Source organism: Protopterus annectens, chromosome 10.part0 (assembly GCF_019279795.1).
Source record: "Protopterus annectens isolate FY-2018-M chromosome 10.part0, PAN1.0, whole genome shotgun sequence".
Classification (NCBI taxonomy): Eukaryota; Metazoa; Chordata; order Ceratodontiformes; family Protopteridae; genus Protopterus; species Protopterus annectens.
Genome location: NC_056744.1, coordinates 831,238,163 through 831,256,975, shown reverse-complemented (window position 1 = coordinate 831,256,975; position 18,813 = coordinate 831,238,163). Strand labels below are relative to the sequence as shown.

The 18,813-nt window shown below is 41.0% G+C and overlaps 1 protein-coding gene across 1 annotated transcript in view; it reads right to left on the bottom strand.

The window, feature by feature from the left end:
• TSEN54 (tRNA splicing endonuclease subunit 54) overlaps nt 1–18,813 on the bottom strand; it is a 667,232-nt gene that overhangs the window by 353,470 nt on the left and 294,949 nt on the right. The window contains exon 6 of the mRNA XM_044086814.1: nt 15,294–15,346. Within this exon, the coding sequence (XP_043942749.1) occupies nt 15,294–15,346 (53 nt within the window). The remainder of the gene's footprint in view (nt 1–15,293; nt 15,347–18,813) is intronic.

The window sequence follows — 18,813 nt, the reverse complement described above, 5'->3', positions numbered from 1 at the left end:
TATTATTAGTCCTGTAAGAAAAAGTAGGCCCATTACCTATGATCCCAAGGAGTTCATCATTTCCTTTAAAAAGTACCCAGTTTTTCTGGAGAATTTCCTTAATTTTGTCACAAGTTTCCCCATAGGTTAATACCATTTAATAGGAAAAATCATTTCTCTGTAAATAGGGATTTATAACCTCTTTGTTCTGGGTTACCCCTAACAATGCTTTACATCTAGAACCCCATTCACCAATCACTTGGTCACAAATGGGTAAAACAAACTCCAATGGATATCCCCTTACTACAAATAAATTCACCAGGGTACCCATTTCTACCTTCACTACTTCGAGGTCTGAACAGATTCTTGCTATACGGACCATCTGACCCTTTACTATGTTTCCTTTCACATGTAAAGGATGACTACTTTTAAACTCCAAGTAGTCGTTCAAAAAAGTGGGTTTTGGATAGACTCAAGACTGAAAACATTGTTTACCATTGTCTTTCCAAAGAAACATGTCCAGGTAACTAATTTTTTCCTTACCGCTGTTACCTGTGAATTTAAAATAATCACATATACTGTTCAAATAATCTATGAACTCCCCGTGCTTTTCCCCTACCTTCCAGAGGATAAAAATATCATCCAAATACCTTAGTTAAACAGTCCAAGAATCTTTAAATGGACTGTATATGATATGTTCCTTTTCCCAACGGTACATAACTAAGTTGGCAAAAAAGTGGGGCACAACTAGTTTTGGTCTGACGGAAAAATTCATCCCCAAAACTAAAGAAATTGTTCTCAAACTATTTCCATTAACACCATAATAAAATTAACAATGGTGTTTCCCAAGGTAGTTTTTTCCACCAATACCTCATGGAAAAATTCGAGCCCTATTTCATGAGGTATGGAGGTGAATAGATCAACCACATCAACAGTTGAAAAACTAGAACCCTCACTATAATAATCATTTTGAATCTGACTCAAAATGTCTCAAGAGTCTTGTAAAGTATGACCAATAGAAGTCAAAGAATTTCTCACCATCCAGTCTATAAAAACACCCAGTGAATAGGTTATACTATTTTGACTTGTTATAATAAGCCGGTAAGGTGGGTTGTAAACATTTTTGTGTGTTTTTGGAATTCCGAACAACACTGGAATGGTTGGGTTGTCATTATTCAAAAAGTGGTATGTTTCTTCATTAATTACCCCCAGAAATAGGGAGTCCTCCATGACTAATTTAATTTTCCTCTAAGAAATATTTATTTAATTCCTGGAAACACATTCATATTTCTCTTCATTTTGTAACGTACAAAAAATCTTATTATTGTAATCCTCAATGTTCACTATAGCTATTCCACCCCCTTATCCGGTTTCATAAACCTCAAGGTGGGATTACTTTTAAGTTCTTTTAATAAGTCATTTTCCTTCTTGGTCAGGTTAAACTGCCTAGGTCGATCGTGGTCCAATAATTCATGTATCTCCTGTGAACATATCTTGTCAAAGGTACCTATAAGGGGGTGTAAAGGACAGTTGTAACAACTTTTCTTCCTTAACCCATCTCTTCCACTTGCTGTTAAATTATCCTTGAACATATATTTCAAACTCATTTTCCTAGTACAGAGTTTTAACTCAGTTAAGGTGGAACTAATGTCTTCCTTTCTAGAGGGCACAAATTTTATCCCTTTCATCAATAAAGAAAAAAGTTTTTGTTTATAACAATACCTGCGTAGATTAAAATATTGAAACCTTGATAGGAAAGAATTAAACTCCCAAACAAATTAATAATCTCACCATCATCATCCCCCGTCGGTTACTATTAGTACTAGGATCTAGTGGTAACTGTTCTTCTTTCACTGATGTTGGTTCCTGTACATGTTTCCCTGCCCCTTCCAGGAGGTCCCTAAAAACATTACCGTTATTTCTGTAACTGTTTTTATTTTGTAATCTCTACGACTTTTTTAATGGGGGGTACTCTTGTTCATAAACTTGATCCCTTACTGTTTCTCTTTGGGTAGGAACTTGTCTTATGCTGGGGTTTTCTGTCCTTTGACTGTTAACATTCTCATTTCCCCCTTCAGTGTACGCCTTAGGTAAGGGATATGCTATCTTGTTTTTGGTATTTATACTCATTCCTAACCAGTTTCCTTTTCTTTCTTTCAATGTTGTTCACAACATCCTGTTCCCCTTTATCAAACACATAATTGTATTTAAAAGAAAAGATGTTAAAATTAACAACATTTAAAATTTTGTTATTTTATCAATGTCAGTCAAAAATTCTTTAATTTTGTTATTATTGGCTTTAATAATAAATTCCATCAGTTTGATCCCGTGTTGATCAAACATCTCCAGTAGTTCATCACATTCACTCTGTCCACTTTTTAACCCGTTCGGAAATTTAAACACATGCAAAACCTTTAGGAACTCTACGTTTACCTACATATTCAGTCAAGTATGCGTTGTCACATTGTAGGTTGCGTATCTTTAATAGTCTTTGTTCCAATTCAGTCTTTTATCAATGTTGTCATCATTGTTTTCAGGGCCGGCTTTAAAAAGTCCGAAATTGTTACGGAACCAATCCTTCAGTCTATCGCAAGGTTGTCTGGTGCCCTGCATAAGTCGTATCTGTCCCGAGGAGCAGGCATCAACTGACGCAGCAGAACCCAGTAACGGTGTCCCTCTGGTTACCTTGTTGGTAGCAAGGGATGCCGTCTCAGCCATCTCCCTTCTCTGACGTCTGCCCATTGTCTCTGAGATGTGTACTATTGGGTTCTGTATTTTTTTGAACTGCTTCCTACAGTTTGGATACCTTGTTAGTTAAAGTTAAAATCAGATGGAAAATGTTTTTTTCAGCCCCACTCACTTGCTGACCACAAGGAAAGGGCAAAGAATCAAATCCCTCCTCGAAAACAGACGGCAGCCCAATTTCTTCCATCTCTGTTGTAGTTTAAATCTACTGTGAACGATCTCAATATGAAGAGTCACATAATGGCTACCAGCAGCACCAGTAAAAAACATCAATAACAAAACTCTGGTGTCAAGAGTGTGAAATGAACACTTAGAAAATAGAAAACACTCCACCTGTAGCCAAAGACCAGCCTCTCCAAGTGTAGTACCAAACTTTTATTACACTGGTAGAAATAAAAATCACAAAATGCAGATAAAAAGACATTCATCAAGTAAGACTTCATCAGACTACTACTAGACTAACAACCACTGGGGCCTTCTAAAGCCTAGTCATACATCCCACATCTCTGCCAAGTTCTGGTACCCTTGGTAGTGTAAAACAGGAGCCTGGGAGATGGACACAGGCGGCCTGAAAATGGTTCATTAGAGCCACAGGTACCAAACCATGAGTGAATTTCCGTTTTCCCATATAGTTATCCAAGTTACACTTGACTTGGGTTAGAGAGGAACGCTGCCTCACATGGATGGAAAGCCTGTTCCAGACAAGGCATAGTCTTCTGGGATATATACCAATCTCTCCAACAGGTCATATTTATATCACAATCAAGGTTTAAGTATGGTGCTGTCCATATTATGTATATACAGGAGGTCCCTCAGAGTGGGGTTCCAATGATGTCTTGTATGTCAGGTATAGGACTTCTCGACAGAATACAGGGATAGGGCTTTGAAGTGGCCTGCACAGGACATGTTACTTACATCCTGTATTCTTTTAGTGAAGAACCTCTGTAGATGTTCCAACTGCTGGATGTGCCTGGTTAAGTACATACCAAAGGGGCATTGTACTCAATGACAGGTGTAATGAGTGCCAAAGTGGAACAATGACCTCCTTGAAACTAGATGCCATACTTTTGTTTACAAGTTTCAGAAAATAGAAGGATTTCCTCATTAGCATAAACACATGATGGTCAAGGCTAGAGTACGGTCCACATGTCCCCAAGTCCCTGACTAATGGGTCAACTCTTAGGGGCGTTTTATCAATATAGTAATTACCAGGGATGGCTGACTTACCAAAAGATACTATTAAGCATTTTTTGGCATTTAGTTTTAGTCCCATGGTTGTGACACTAATTATTTGTTTGTGTCAGACCTTCTTGGATAATATTAGTACTGATGGGAGATTCTGTGACTGTTCTTTATTTTCCACAGTCTGCAAATTTAGTCAGCCAGAGGCCCATGACCTTGACTTGAGAAGTAGATGAAAAAAACAGCAGTCTCAGGACTGATCCCTGTCTGATTCCACGGTGGCTGGCCTCTTTTTTAGAGGTGGACACCCCTGACTGTGAGCCAGCTGAATATCCACTAGGTGAAAGAGTTTATACCCAACCTCTTATGTTTGTCACCAATGCTAAAGTGGGGTATCATGTCAAATGCCTTGTCCAGGTCAAGGTAGGTAGTATGAAACATTTTGCTGTCATGCACTGCTTTGGTGAACTTCTCAAAGAAGTCCACCAGAATGAGTTGGCATGACCTGCCCTTGAAGAAACCAAACTGGATTGTGTCCAGTGTCTGTTGGTTGTCTATGTCATTACTGATCATTTCCATGACTATTCTTATCCATGGTTTTGTATACACACCTAGTGAGACTTGTGGATCCGCTGTGGTGGTGCTGCGGTAGCGTTGTCGCCTCACAGTAAGACGCTGACCGGTTCAACTCTCAGCTAGAGCGTCTTCTGCGTGGAGACATGCGTAAATGGGCGCACCTTCGTTGAAGGTTGTGCATTAGGGCTGGCAACTCAGGACGTAAAAATCAACTGCCAATCATTAGCGGACCGGAGTTCCGCTGTGGCGACTCCTAACCGGGAAAAGCCGAAAGACACAACAACAACCTAGTGAGACGTATGGGTCTGCAGTTTCCCAAGCCAGTAGATGGCCTACCTTTGTGTACAGAAAAACTGCTGCTGATGCTGTACAGGAAAACTGCTGCAGATTGCTGTTCTCATTTATGAGGTATGAAGCTTGTTTAGAGACTATGGTTAAAGAGTGATTCCAGAAGGCCTGACAGGTGGCATAGAAGAAACTTACTAAGCTATGTTTTTGTAATTGTACCCTAGCAAAGCTCTGTTCATAGGTTAATCCTAGGCTATTAGTCTGCAGACTATTAAAAACCTAGCCAATAAGAGGTTAGATTCAAACCCCATACCTTGTATCTATAAGGAAAAACCCTCAACCATTATGCCATCCTCACATTAATGAGTTCAGGGAACATCTGCTATGTTTCTGCAGACATTTCCACAGCCGACAACCAATAATAATTGTGTCAGCATTGCTGTGGTCAAAAATGTACAAAGAAACTCAAAGTGACTTTCCACACAAATGCTGTAGTGATGCAAAATACTTTTTTTTTTTTGCATTTCAAAAACATATCTAAACTCAAAAAAAAATAATAAGATTAAGACGTGACTAGTGAATGCATTTGCTGAACTATAATATGCCATTATCTCACTGTCTCTTACCAATAAGTTTGTCTGACAGCTATCCTGATAATTAGTGTAAGTGGAACTGGCTGATGCTCAATCCATTAACAAAACAAGAATGGTACTTAACCTTGATGTTCTAAGAGTACAACAGACGTTTATATAGTTGGTTTGAGAGTGGGGTGAGCGGCAATTATGAGAAAGAAAGCCTCATAAGAGATATCTGGTTGCCCATCTGTATGCTGGCTAGTCAAACTTCACTTCCTGATGTCAAATCTTGCAGATTCTGGGAATTTCATAAAATCCTAATAGTCCAGCCTCATATACCACACATGCAAGAGTAATGGTTAAACATACAGCCTATGAAGACCTAAGGATATGCTCAAAGCAGCAATTCTTTTGGGAGGGGTAGTTGACGCTGAAGACCTAGTATTGTGCTATCTGATACCTAATGTTAAGAATACATGGAAGGAAGTGCAGTAAAACTAAAATATGAAACATATTAGATGTGAATGAGTAGTATAATCCAGAAGACACAAGTATGACAGTCAGAAGCTGTTGGCATGAAAGCTGTATGCAATCTCCTGAGCAAATCAATCTACAGAGTGCTTCTTGGATATTTCTGAAAGCAGGACTTGTAACTCTTAAGATCCTACTAGATTATAAAAAAAGAGGAAGAAATAATACAAAGCTGTTTTGCTTTAAAATGAGAAACCACTAGCATTATTTAATTTGGTGATTATGATTACTGTCGTTGATTTGGGAAAAAGGAAGCACAGCCACTTTTTTCCTGTTTTCTTACCATATCAAGTAATCAACTCATCTCTAGTGACCAAACAGTTGCTTCACCCCATACGTTACCGCACTGTACCCGAAAAAAGATCCCCCAATCTGTCTCAACAAAATCCATACTCTCTTTTCTGCCCGGCAGTGAGAAGCAACAGCCAGCAACCAGAGAGCCTTCATATCTTGGGCAGACTTGAGATTTCTACCATCCCTACTTCCTACTCTCAAGAAGCCAGGCAAGCACTGTATGGGAGCTCATTTTTGCCCTCACATTATCTAACATGTGAATATAAAGTTTGGCAGGCCAAGGTCCTACCTCTTTAAGCTAGATAAGCCAGTACCCTTCTCCTGCAAAAAGTGCAGCTTGTGCACTGAGACCTAGTTGTCTCCCTTTCCCTGGGCTGTATAAGCAGAATTTAGTCACTTATGTGCATCCTTCCCTGGCTGCTTCTTCCTGTGACCATATATGCTGGCAGAACTCACACTGAAGGCTCCATTTCTGTCCACTGCACAGCTACAGTTAAATCCACAAGGCACACTGGAACACACACCAAGAAATCTCCAAAGGAACTCCAGGCAAGAGCAAAACTGAAGTCAAACTTGTTGAGCAACAATTTATTTACACAATGCTTTTCGTTCAACTGATAGCCGAACTTCTGCAGACAAACAGTACAAATAACACCCACACCCAAATATACATCTCCCTTTACAAACACATGTTAACACTAATTGACATTTAAAGAGACTATACCATAAATAACTGAACTACAAGTTAAAAATAAAAATAACTTTTATACATAATCAATCAAATGTTACCCACTAGATAAAAACCAACATCCTCAAATGCTGGACTTATTAAAAATCCTACTTAGACTAATATAAAATAAACCTAATCCAATGAAAAATCAAACAATCGTGAAATATTAACCCAACATTCACATTTCAAGGTTTATAAAAACATGCCGTTAATATAATGCTTGCTTAAATCTCCAATGAACATGTAGGCAGGCAAATGAAGACAAGTACACGGCAATGTATGTGCAACTACCATCAACACAAACATCAGATGGCCATTGCTCTATCTCAATAGACTTCTTAATTTCAGTATGCACAAAAGAGAAACCTTGTCATTACGACCCGGAGCTCTGTAAGAATTCAACCTCAACTGCCAAATCAATTCCTGTCTCTCTAACAATAACTGGTAAGGGCCCCCTTTTACATCTGATGTAATTTGATTTAAAACCTTAAACACAAAAGAGTGAGTGGGGTTCTCACTACAATGTTTGGCCAGGGCATTCATTAACCTAGCCTTCCTTATACTGTATACATGCTCATAGATCATTTCTTTAAACTTCCTGTCAGTTTTGCCCACATAAAATGCGGGACAAAGCTGACAGGAAGCAAGATAAACTACAGACTTTGAAGAGCATGTACATCTTCCCTTTATCCTGTAAGCTTTATTAGCAATTGAAAAACTGGCCCCAGTTGCCAAGTGCCTGCAACAACTGCACGCCTCACACTTGAAAGTCCCATCAATCCGGTGATACATTCCACTATTCATCTCCATGAAACTCTTTAAATTATACCCTTTTCTGTAAGTGACGTAAGGTCTGTCTCCCAGTTTAATTGTTATGTCAGAATCAAAACTGAACAAACCCCAGTTTCTCATCAGGATACACTTCATTAAAGCTGCCTCTATACTGTAAGAGGTAATAAATCTCATTGTAAAACCCAACTTATTATCCTCCACATTATTTTCATCAATGGAAACAAAAGAAAGGAAGCCTGTGTTAGTGTAACCAATACTAGACATCGTGGTTTGTCCTGTCAAAATAGCTTTGTAAACTCCCATTCTTCTTTTGTTTTGTACCTCCTCTATTATTTCCAAAATCATTGACTCAGGGTAACCTCTCTTAGTGAACATGTCCTTCAAAACTTCACATTCTTCAACAAAACTAACATCTTCTGATACCATCCAAGCAGCACGAACCAATTGTCCCTTGACTATAGATTTCTTCTGATGCTCGGGGTGGGCACTAGAGTAGTGGAGCATTGTATTAGAATAGTTTTTTTTACAATAGATGCTAGCCACAAAACACTTATTTACAAAATCCTTCTTCAAATAAACATCTAAATAGGCTATGCTGTCCTCTGCAAAAGTGTGGGTAAACTTCAAGAAAGTAGTACTGTTACTGATCTTTTCTACAAATTTATCTACCTCCACTCTGTCCCCATCAAACAAAATAAAAACATCATCAAGGAATCTTGTATAAAACTTGACCCCAGTCCTGATCTCACTGGCTCCACACAGGGAGCCCATAGCCACCCCTACTTTTTGGATATAGATGTCATTGTGAAACATCACAAAATTGTTGGTTAAAATGACATCCAACAATTCCTGTACCAAACGCACTTCATTACTCTCTGCTCCATGGGCTAGCATCCGCTCCACCACCCAATCAATACCCAAATCATGGGGGTATTGAAAAGTATAAATCAGTAACATCTATAGTCAACAAACCAATGTTGTTCGATAGCTGCTAAAAAGGACCACGAATCCTTATAAATCTGGGACTCCATCTTGCCATATTTTTTCAAAATACTGTTAACAAGTTTAGCACTGGCATATGTGATGGAAAACTTTTAGTTATGTACTTACCATAACTTCGGATGTATGGGATCCATCTCGCCTACATTCATGACAGATGGGTTCGGAGCCGATCCATCGGAATACACTAGCACGAAGTCTCTCATTGGCTGGGCTACTCCCTATCCCAGGATGCACTACACCTGCTTCCCCAGATCTTGTTTGTTCGCTTTCATACATCCATGCAAACACAGAAAAACTAGTAGTCACTATAACCAACTAAAGTTCTTCAAGAAAGAACGCCAAGAAAAAAGGGACTACAGCTCCTCTAAATCCAAATGGAGGGGGAAGGAGGGTGATGGATCCCATACATCCGAAGTTATGGTAAGTACATAACTAAAAGATGTAATGGGATCCTATCTCGCCTACATTCATGACAGATGGGACAGCGTCCCTAGCACCTACATCCCAGGTGGCTCATTGGAAAACACTCCTGAGAACTGTGGAACCAAAGGAAGCTCTGCCTCGAGAAACCACATCCAATTTGTAATGAGAAATGAAAGTGTGCGGAGAAGTCCAGGTTGCTGCAGCACAAATATCATCTATTGATAACTTGGAGTGAAAAGCTACGGAAGTAGCCATTGCCCTGGTAGAATGAGCCTTGACTGGAAAAGGGAGGTCTTTGTTAGCCTGTGCATAAATAAAAATGATACAATCTTTAATCCATTTAGATATGGAGGTTTTTGTTACTGGTCAATTTGTTCGCTGCAAATGAAACAAACAATTGATTTGATTTCCTTCTATTCAAATAAAACGCAGTTGTCTATGTTCAATTGATGCAAAGTATATTCTTATTAGAGAATTCTGGGAAAAAGACAGGGAGTTCTATAGTTTGTTGAATACAGAAAGAGGAGGCCACTTTTGGTATAAATGCAGGGTTTAATTTCAATGAAACTCTATGCTTGTGAAAAATCAAATAGGGAGGATCAGAACAAAAAGCTTGAAGTTCTGAAACTCGCCTGGCAGACGTTATGGCTACTAAAAGGCCGTTTTCCAAGACAGAAATTTTAAATCACAGGTAGCAGCTGGTTAAAGGACGGGCAGTTAGGGCAGCAAGAACCATATTCAAATCCCAAGGGGGAACAGGATGAGATAAAGGAGGCCTAAGGAGCCAAGCCCCTTTAAGGAAAGCCTTACAAAGTTTATGAGACATCAATGAAGGTTCAAATGAAGCATGAAAATTAGAAATGGCCGCTAGCTGAACCTTAATGGTAGAAACTGAAGAGCCAGACTGAAAAAGGGAGGCCAGAAAATTCAGAACCTCCGATACTGGTGCAGTGAGAGGATCTATACCCCGTTCTTGAGCCCAGAAGGCAAACCTTTTCCATTTACTGGAATAAAGTTTGATGGTGGAAGGTTTATGAGAAGAAGACAGTATGTGGACCACGTCCGCGAAAGAGCATTGTCTCGGACTAAGGATGGAAGTGGAGTAACCATGCTGCCAACTTCAGGGACCTGAGAGACGGATGAAGCCGTCCTGACTGATGAGTCAACAGGTCTGGCAGCGGATTCAGAAAACTTCGACCTTCTATCGCATGCCTCTGTATGAAAGGAAACCAAACTTGACGAGGCCAGTGCGGGCAATCAAAATCATCTCGCTCTCCATGTAAATGGCCTTCTGTATCACCCTCGGTAGAGGGGAACGGAGGGAAGGCGAGAAGACTGGGGCCAAATGTGAGTCAGCCTGGGAATCTGTCCCTGAGAAGGAACAGTGTGAAGAACTCTCTGCATTTCGCATTGTGAGGGCTGGCAAACAGGTCGCAGCAAGGATGACCCCATCTGTCGAAGATTTTCAGCTATACCCTGGTTGAGGGACCACTCGTGGGGTAAAAGAATGGTCCTGCTTAATCTGTCCGCAATCACATTGGACTTTGCCATTAGAAAGCGGTTGGTAGCTACAGTGCCAAAGTCTCATGGCTTCTCTGCATAGTGGGTAAGACCTGGTTCCACCTTGCTTGTTTATGTACCATACCACCGACATGTTGTCGGATAGGATAGCAATCGGGCCCTGTGGGAGAGCGTGATGGAGAGCTTGGAGTAACAATAGTACCGCTCTCATCTCCAGGACATTGATATGCAAATGCGTTTCCTGGATCTGCCATGTACCTTGGACCGACCTGTCCAGGTAATGACCCCCCCACCCTACCTGGGAGGCGTCCGTAGTCACAGTGGCAATGGGACGTTGTGGTATAAAGGGTCCTGGTCGAGATTTGATTGGAGAAGCCACCAAAGCAGATCTCGACGGCAACTTTCCGTGATTATGATTAAGTGGTTCAAGGGAAGTTCCTGATAAGACCATTGAACCGACAGTAGCCATTGTAAAATTCGCATGTGAAGTCTGGCCAAGGGAACTAAAAGTATGGTCGACGCCATCGAGCCCAACAGTTGTAGGATCCGATGGGGGGCTCTTTGTAGGGGAGACAGGATTTGACTTGATCTTGTAAGACCTGAATTCTTGCTGCCGGTAAAAAGGCGCATTCTTTTGTGTCTGCGCTAAAGTAATACGCTGAGATGGCTGTAGTACAGATTTTTGCAAATTGAGCGTGATCCCCAAGAAACGGCCCAAGGTGAACGTGGCTCTGGCGCTTGGAGTAGTAGATGCTCGGAGGTGGCAGTAAGGAGCCAGTCGTCTAGATAAGGAAACACCTGGAATCCCAGACTTCTCAGGTGAGCAGTTACCACTGCCAAACACTTGGTGAACACCCTGGGGCTGTGGTGAGACCAAAGGGCAGTGCTCGGAATTGAAATGACTGACTCCGGTGAGGCGTAAATGTCTCCTGGACTCTTGAGCTATGGGAATGTGATAGTAAGCGTCCTGGAGATCTATGGAGCACATCCATGCATCTTTTTCCAGCAAAGGAAGAATAGATTGAAGAGTGACCATTGAATTTGGACTTCTTTGAAACGATTCAATGAACTGAGGTCCAAAATGGGCCTGAAGTCCCCTGTCTTTTGGTACCAAAAATAATTTTGAGTGAGTTCCTGATCCGATCTGGTCGATGGGGACAGGCTGGATGGCTCTTTTTCTAGCAGCTTTGAAATCTCTAATGCTGCCTGATCCCGCTGACTGGGTGGTACGTCCGGGATTTCCCTTAAAGAAAGGGTTTGTTGAAGGGGATGATATATCCTCCGGTAATAATCACCCACTGATCGCTTGTTATGGATTCCCAAGCTTGTGGGTGCGCCACTGGCTCGGAGTTGCACAGTCGGGCAACAACTCAGGAACGCTGGTTGTATGAAGAACCACGAAAGGAATCGCGGTCTCCAGAGTTACGGGGCCTCTGCCACCTCTGGGCGGCGTCTTCCAAATCCCCGCCTCTGGAGGGGAATCACTGGGTGGAGTAGGGAAAGACTTCTGAGATTTTCTAAACCACATTTTCCCTCCTCTCCCAGCCTTGGGGTAAGGCCTAGAAGGAGCGGAAAATCGGGCCCCAACGGCAGTCAAAGTCTTGCCCTCCTGCTCGCACCGAGTTAGTGTGTCCTTCACCTTGGGTCCAAACAAAGATGACCCATCAAAGGCCGGCGGCGCAGGAAGACTTGAAGGCCTCAACACAAGCGTAACCAGGCTTGTCTCCTGAGAGCAACGCTTGTTCCGGCTGCATATGAAATGAGCCTCATGGACGAGTTAACAATAGAAAAGAGGGTAGTCATCTGTGCACCAACAGTCGGGGCCAGCGCCTCAGGTAGGTTACCAACAAGAGAGTCATTTAGCTCTTTGAGAAGATCCCTTTGGAGCCTCGTAAAATGACATAAGTAGTTCAGCGACCGTAGGCAAAGGCCGCTGAAGACCATGCTCCTAGAATCCTTATTAGGAGGATGAATAGGCCTCTGCCACGTCCTGCTGTGTGGCAGAAGCCACCACCAAAGCATCTACAGGCACACCCTTTGTGAGAAACTCCTTCTGGGGCTGACAAAATTTATTGGGCCTCGCAGGCACCGGTTCCACAGAATCAGGGTGTTCCCACGCCTTCGAGAAACCAAATCAAGGAGTTCATCAAAGGCGGAGACACCCAGGAGGCGGAAGGCTGGGCCCCAAAGGCCTTGAGGAAGACTGACTCCTCAGCTGAAGGGGTTTTGGCTTGCCAGTCACCTCTCTGTCTCAGAATCTCCAAGATGTCTGAGAAGGAGATATCATCCGAAGATGATTTGGGAGACCCTTCTGCGTCATCGAGGTCAGTATCCGATGTAACAGACTCATCTTGGGAGTCTACGTGCTTCCTCTTACACAGTTTCTTCCTTGGTGGTTCGTCCGAAGCAGATTCGGACGGACCACCTGGAAGAAGGGAACCGCCGATGGGGTATCCTCAGGCCCTGGGGCCCGCTGCCGGGGCTGCAACACAACAGAGGCACCAGTCTCCAATTCTAGGGACGGTGAGGTAGAATCTTGTTGAACCGGCAAAGACATGGCTACCTCATGACCTCAAAGGCCGGACCTCCCGAATCCAAGGAGGTCGCTGGTCTAGAGGCCACGATGGCACCAGGAATTCCAGCAGCCGATGCTCCAAGAGGAAGACTAGGTACCGAAGCACCGAAACCTAAAGTGTTCCTCGCCCTCTGCTGAAGAAGTCGAGTGCCAAACCCTGAACCGGAGGACAGGGTAGGAAGCACAGTCGGAACCGAGAGGCCTGTAAGGGATCTCTGCTCCGACCGTGCCCACATTGCTCCACCACCACCGGCTCCAACGGCTCAAGAGGTTGGAGGAGGAATCAAATGTGTTGGAGGAGGATCGGCCAAGCAAACTGTGCTGGAGCTGAGACCATTTTAGTAAACACTGGAGATTGGAATAGCCTCTGTAAAACCCTATCCAGGTCCGAATCTGAAAGTCTCGAGGATTTAGAGGAGGTAGACAATCGAGAAGACTTTCCTCTCGCCCGAGAGAGAATGGGACCGGCACCGAAACGGCTCCAATGCTATCGGCGCCGACTCCACCACAGCATGGACCACCATCGGCACCGAAGAAGCCTTCTTTGGAGCCGAGGGGGAAGAGTCTGAGCTGCACACTTCCACCGGCGCCATTGGAACCGATGGAGGTGATTCACCTCTCGATACTCCCACTTGCGGCTCCGAAGGCAATGGAGCCGAAGTAGGAGGTATCGAGGCAGACCCTCGGCCCCGAAGTCAGTGGAGCCGAGGAAGAAGAGGTCAATTTTGTCTTTTTAGAAGTCGGCTCCGACGGACTTGTCGGAGCCGATGATCTTTTCTTTTTGGAAGCAACAGGTGGATCTAAGGCTTCCTCAAAAGAAGGTTTAATAAGCCCTTTCAATATCAACTTGTTCTTGCGTTCTTGAAGAACTCTAGCGGAGAACGCATGACAGACGCTACAAGTCTCTTGCAGATGTTTCGGCCCCAAACAATAAACACAGACTGAATGACTGTCTGTAATGGACATCTTGTAATTGCACCGAGTGCATTTTTTAAAACCTGACTTGTGTTCCTTAGACATGATACAAGCCACAACAAGTAAAAAACTCTATGGAAATCTTACTCAACAAGTATAGCACTATACACAAAAAAGCGCCAACTGAAAAGCGCGAGACACACTGGCGAGTACCGCTGAAAGTTTACCTCACAACAATTAGAAAACAGTTAAACGGCCCAAAGCCCTCTAATTTAAACGGGCTTTGCCCGAAAAACAACTAACAAAAGTTAATTAAACCTAATAGCACTCAAAGGTAGGGCAAAGGCCCTCTAACTTAAACGGGCCTTGCCCGACAGAATAAATCAAATTTTGGAAACACTCAAGCACTCCAACAAAAACTTAAGAAATAGAAAGCAATAGCTGTTAAAACAGCTGTTTGGTGAATATAGACAAAAAATTCCCTAGGTCAAGGACCAATAAGATAAAAAGAACCACTTAGCTCCAGCCAAGTCGAGACCACGTCCAGCTTGTTAAGCGGCAAACGAGATCTGGGGAAGCAGGTGTAGTGCATCCTGGGATAGGGAGTAGCCCAGCTAATGAGAGACTTCATGCTAGTGTATTAGTTGCCGATGGAAACCCATCTGTCATGAATGTAGGCGAGATAGGATCCCATTACATCCTAGCATTAGCTAAGACTCTCATTGGAGGGTCCGTGGTACTTTTATGTAGTTTTGGCAATCCAAACACGGTGGGAATTCTCGGTGTACAGCTACCTCATACCAGCTGTTTTAACCAGAGATAACTATCTGAACATGTCACCTACTGAAATCATCTCATCATGAAAGAAAAGAATGCCAAATGTACCTTAAGATTATAGGAACATCAGAAGCCAATGTCCCTTGACCAAAGTCCATGTACCTCACACAGCCAGATTACTTCTTTTCACAACCAAAACACTTTTTTTCAGTTAATAAATGCACACACATTACAGAACAATGGAAACAAAGAAATGAATGATGGCGGGAGTTCAGACTTAATATTTTATTCACCTTTCTACAGAATACAAACCACACTGCTATTCTGCACATAAAGGTTATAACAGATAAGGAAATGAAACATATATATGTACAAATAAACAATTTACCTGGCATCAAACCTTATTACAATGTATCCAATTCTCTTCAAGTGGCTGTATACCTTCAAAAACAAAAGACGATATTAACTGTTTAGATTAACATACACAGATTTTATTTAACCTTTAAGCATGTAGCATTAGTTTTGTTGCACATGACAATGGTCAAGTTGGGGTACTAAGGTACAAGTTCCACAGATTCTCCCATACCAGAAAGATAATCTTCAACATAAACCAGTAATTTAACAGACCACAATAAGCAAAAATTGAACAAGCATATTTTTAATTTTGGCATTATTTCAACACTGTCAAAACCTGGTAGCAGCACTACACCTACTTACTGCTACATTTATTTTTTTAACCATGAATGCCCTCATGAGGGCAGACATACTGATATGATAGGATCATCGTATAAAGCTACTTCTCGTGTACAATGAACTCTGAGCATTCATAACATCACAATGCTCTAGTCTCTCTTGTCAGATCACATTTCTATTCAGAGCAGAATCTGCAGCAAGTGTGCAACTGACTACTTTGTTGCAACTTACTGATTTGTTTCCTACATATATGTCACACATTCTATAAAAGGTAGTTGATGCGTGAGCAAATAGCACAGATAAAATATTTGGTATTTACGTATTACTGCAATCAGATTTTCGCAGTTGCGAAATTTGCATACTTCAAGTGAAATGGGGGCGTTAAACACTGTAAGGTGTCATTCAAAGTCCTTATTGCTGACGAGAAAGTTTGGATTAGCTTCAGAAAGACAAACAATTTAAAAACATCATCTTCCTGATTTGCGTGCAATAGAGACGCACGCTTGATTTGTCATGACAAATGGAATGTGTAAGTACAGATTGCTCCAGATTCCACAAACAGTAGCCCTCATTAGACATCTATTTATTAAACTGAAATGGTGATGAAAAATGCATACTGTTCTAAAGTTAAAATGTGTCACTTAAAAATCATAGCATTGTAAATTACACAATTATGCATTTTCTTAAAAACATTGCAGTCTATCATTAGAAATAACGGTACTTGCGTATTATCGCCGGCCAGTTTGGAGAAGAAATAACAGAATTATTCTGTGTAGAACTGCAAATAGTAAAAATGTTAATGTGAAAAAGCATTCAGTACTACTAAGACATTACAGGCTGCATTAAGTAACATTTGATTGGACTTTGGGAAGTTCCTGCAGTGAGCATGCATGCTCAGATGTCTTCCACACTGAGGAAAACATAAAAATATTTTTTCATGCCCTCATTTTACTTGAAGTATGCGAATTTTGCAACAATGAAAATCTGGTTGTGATAATATCAAGTGCCAAATATTTTTATTTTACTTTTCTAAATGGAATACAAGTTTTAGGTCCTGCTTCAGGTACTTTCCACTCATATTCTTTTTGTGAGTCAGCCAAACCACAGAACTTCTGCTACTCAGTCAACTGTAAATGGCAATATGCATCAAAAAGATCAATATGCCTAGTCCTACCAGCAAAATTATTCTATTTTTACAGAAGTTTCAAAACATAACAGACAATGTATTTATGAATGATGAGTATATGTAGATCAAAGTACCCCCAACAATGTGCTCAGTAAAAACACACAATTTGAAATATACACTTGGTCCTCTCAAAACAAGCTTCCGCACTAACAGCCATTTCGCACCAAGTGAACACAGTCTTGTTTCATACAGAATTTTACATATCAAATGCTTCTGTTTGTTTCTTCTTAATCGTGACTAGCTCCGTAACGTATGACATGAACATCCAGCTTATAAAACCGCTGTCGTATTTTGCACATATTCACAAATACTTAACATAACATGCTATAAATAACATTCAGAATTAAGCAAAGGCTCAGCAAGTTTATGTCTCAGGGGAGAGAAAAACTGCAACTACGAATGACAATAAAGCTGTGAATCCTTACAGCCGGAAGAATAATTATGTGATCCCAATAGTTATAAATGGGTGTAAAAAACAATGAACTACAGAAATACCTTGCTGTATTTTTTAGCAAGACATTTTCAAATACAATAGGAAAAAAATACATCAAATTTCATTCAGCCACTGAGTGCACTGAGGAAGCTGAAGCGGATAGAAATGCCATAAAGGAGGAAAAAACTGCAATGCCATGCTTTCTTTATACCTGCAACTATAAAGATCATTTTGTAAAAAGAAAAATACACTCTCGAGAAGGTAAAAGATATCAGACTTGCCTTTGGTTCAGAAGGCTGTGGATTCTATTCCGACTTCAAGCAGCTGGACTGCTGACACTGCAGTGCAGTATAAGGAGGGTGCTAAACTCCTGAGCATCTCATCCTTCAGAAAAGATTTTAAAACAGAGATACCAGCTGCTTGAGCTGTTGGTAGCTCAGGTGGATGTAAAAGATCACACAGTACCTATTGAAAGGAGTAGGGGTCCTTTACTAAGCATCATATTTAAATATTTGCATATTATACATTATTTACATACTTTCACATTTTTCTTCATTTACATAAACTTTGTTTTCATTCATTTTCTGACTCCTACCCTTTTTTCCATGACCAAAATTCTTGTTTTTTTAATATCCCTGCAAAATATCAATTTCCATGTAAAAAAGTATTTTCAGGAAACACTAGCTGTTTCAAAGTCACAAATGTAGAAATACAAACCAGACAGTTGAAGACAAAACAAGCAAACAATTTAATAATCACAAGATTTCACATACTAATCATGCTTGTGCACATACTTACACATGAAAGCCTGTGATTATTGTTTGTTTTGTCAAACCATCTAGTGTGATTTGTACATGAAAGCCTGTGATTATTGTTTGTTTTGTCAAACTATCTAGTTTATTTTTCTACAATATCTATTTCCTGTTGAATTTTAATTTATTCAATCCTTTATTCCATACAGTCTATATTATATAAATTCTCTACTTTTGAACATATTCCTTTATTACTATAATAACCACATTCCAAATATCCATGCTTATATCCTTCATTTGTTTAATATCTTTCAAGACATTCTCTTCACATAATTTCTCCTATAAAGTCTTTATCCTTATACATTTTGAAAAAAAAATGCTCTGTTACTTAAAACTTCACCACAGTAATTGCACATTCTTTTCTCTATTTTATATGGCATATTCAGTTTTACTTGCGCAGTTCTACAGAAATATCCAACTACAGACCCATTGCCATTCTTTCCCCACTAGCCAAAATAATGGAGAAATGTGTACACAAGCAACTAATGCAGTACCTTACACAGAATAACTTACTATCCAACTCACAGCATGGTTTCAGGCCATACCACAGCACCACTGTGGCCCTCCTTTCCTTTACTAATGCCATAAACCAAAACAGGAATGACAATAGGCTATCCTCTGCCCTCTTTCTTGACCTATCAAAAGCCTTTGACATGGTCAACCATGAACTTCTCATTCTTTCTCTAAAGTCTATTTCCCTCAATAAGCACGCAATCCAGTGGTTCCAGTCCTACCTGACTGGTAGACAACAGGCACTATTATGGCAGGACAAACTCTCCAGCCA